At 56.9% G+C, this 1,773-nt stretch overlaps 1 protein-coding gene across 1 annotated transcript; it reads left to right on the top strand.

Annotated features, from left to right (window-relative positions):
• Positions 1-588: 588 nt before the first annotated feature.
• Positions 589-1,433, top strand: LOC125539785 (probable calcium-binding protein CML14). The gene has a single exon (XM_048703302.1). It carries the CDS (start codon positions 722-724, stop codon positions 1,238-1,240), a length of 519 nt encoding a protein of 172 aa, XP_048559259.1. The 5' UTR covers positions 589-721; the 3' UTR covers positions 1,241-1,433.
• The last annotated feature ends 340 nt before the right edge of the window (positions 1,434-1,773 follow it).

Genomic DNA, 1,773 nt, shown 5'->3' with positions numbered 1-1,773 from the left:
ATGTCTAATTTTGCATGCCACACAACTAAGTAAAACCTCACGCCAGCAGCACTGAGCCACTGACCATCCCCTCTCTGAAGTAGGTTTGCAAGCTGGTCTAAAAATATTTAAGAGAGGTTAATTATAGCTTGCTAGTTGCAGCCAACCTGAGGCAGCCACCAAAAAAGGGGAGTCGCGAACCAATCTATGGTTGGATGATTAGTCAGATTGTGGTATACCCAGCCCATCAGGGTTTAAGTCCTAGTGCTTGCATTTGTTTCTGAATTTATTTCAGGATTTTTCAAGATGATATTCAGACTTAGTTTTTCGAAGGTGCTCGTAGGGATAGGGTGTGCGTGTGTGCGTTCATAGAAGTGAGTGTATGCATGTGTATATGAGCCCTTGCATCTGTACTGTGTTTAAAAAAACAAGAAAGTGGAGTACGTATTACCGTGCAGTTTTTGACGCGCACGGCGGGCGCACCCACCTAGAGTTTCCTCCTCCATCGCTCCGCTCCTTCCGTGCATGCACCCACCGACCCGGTCACCACCAACGCCGACGCGTCTTCCTCCCCGCCTGCCGCCCGGTAATCTCTCCATAAATATATACCAAAGTCGTCTTCTCCACCCCGGCCGGTCTCACCCCCAACCCATTCTCCATCCCCACCTCCACCTCCTCCGATCCCATCCACCCCCACCCTCACCGCCACGAAGTCAAAGATCCAACCTTTACCTCCATCGACATGACGAACCCATCGCCGGCGCCAGCCAAGGGGGCGTCGCTCCGGGGCAGCCAGCTGAAGCAGCTGCGCTCCCTCTTCGACCGCTTCGACATGGACGGCGACGGCAGCCTCACCCAGCTCGAGCTGGCGGCCCTCCTCCGCTCCCTCGGCCTACGCCCCACGGGCGACGAGTCGCGCGCGCTGCTCCTCGCCATCGACGCCGACGGCAGCGGCACCGTGGAGTTCGACGAGCTGGCGCGCGCCATCGCGCCGGTCCTCACCGCCCACGCGCCGCGGCTCGTCGACCAGGCGCAGCTGCTCGAGGTCTTCCGCGCCTTCGACCGCGACGGCAACGGCTACATCTCCGCCGCCGAGCTCGCGCGCTCCATGGCCAAGCTGGGCCAGCCGCTCACCTTCGAGGAGCTGCGGACCATGATGCGGGACGCGGACGCGGACGGGGACGGCGTGATTAGCTTCGGGGAGTTCGCCGCCGTCATGGCCCGGTCCGCGCTTGACTTCCTCGGAGTCCCCGCCGCCTAAGATGTGAGATGACGACCGGGCGGGCTCCGGCTGGCTCTGATCGGATCGACCGGTAGTATGATTCTTCTTCTTTGGTAGAAGTAGAACTAGTGGTAGTAGGATGGTTCAAGGCCCGGATTAGATCAACTGTAACGAACTCACACGGAATTGCAACGTTGACCTGAATGTGTATAAATTTTGGTAATTTGGTCAATCGATGCGTCCGCTGCTTGTTGGTGATATTTCTGCCGTATGGACCCGTCCGGCCTGCCCATTTTTGCAGATGGCAATGGACATTAATTGACTCATTCGGTTTACTGAGTCCTGATTATGATCTTCGTTCGAATTATTTACGTAAAATTATTTCATCTTTCAACTGTTTGGAATCATCACACCGGTGGAGCTGTCGTTGCCCTGCAGCAGCTAGTCTGAGATATAGCTGGCCAAACGGGCTGGCCCGGCCCGACACAGCACGGCCCATCCTAATCATGCCTGGTACGGCCCGGCCCGCCGAGGCATGATTATTATACGGGCCGTGCCGTGCCAGCCCGCGT

Source organism: Triticum urartu, chromosome 1 (genome assembly GCF_003073215.2).
Source record: "Triticum urartu cultivar G1812 chromosome 1, Tu2.1, whole genome shotgun sequence".
Classification (NCBI taxonomy): Eukaryota; Viridiplantae; Streptophyta; class Magnoliopsida; order Poales; family Poaceae; genus Triticum; species Triticum urartu.
The sequence above is the reverse complement of the archived record's forward strand: the minus strand, read 5'-3'. Positions and strand labels throughout refer to the sequence as shown.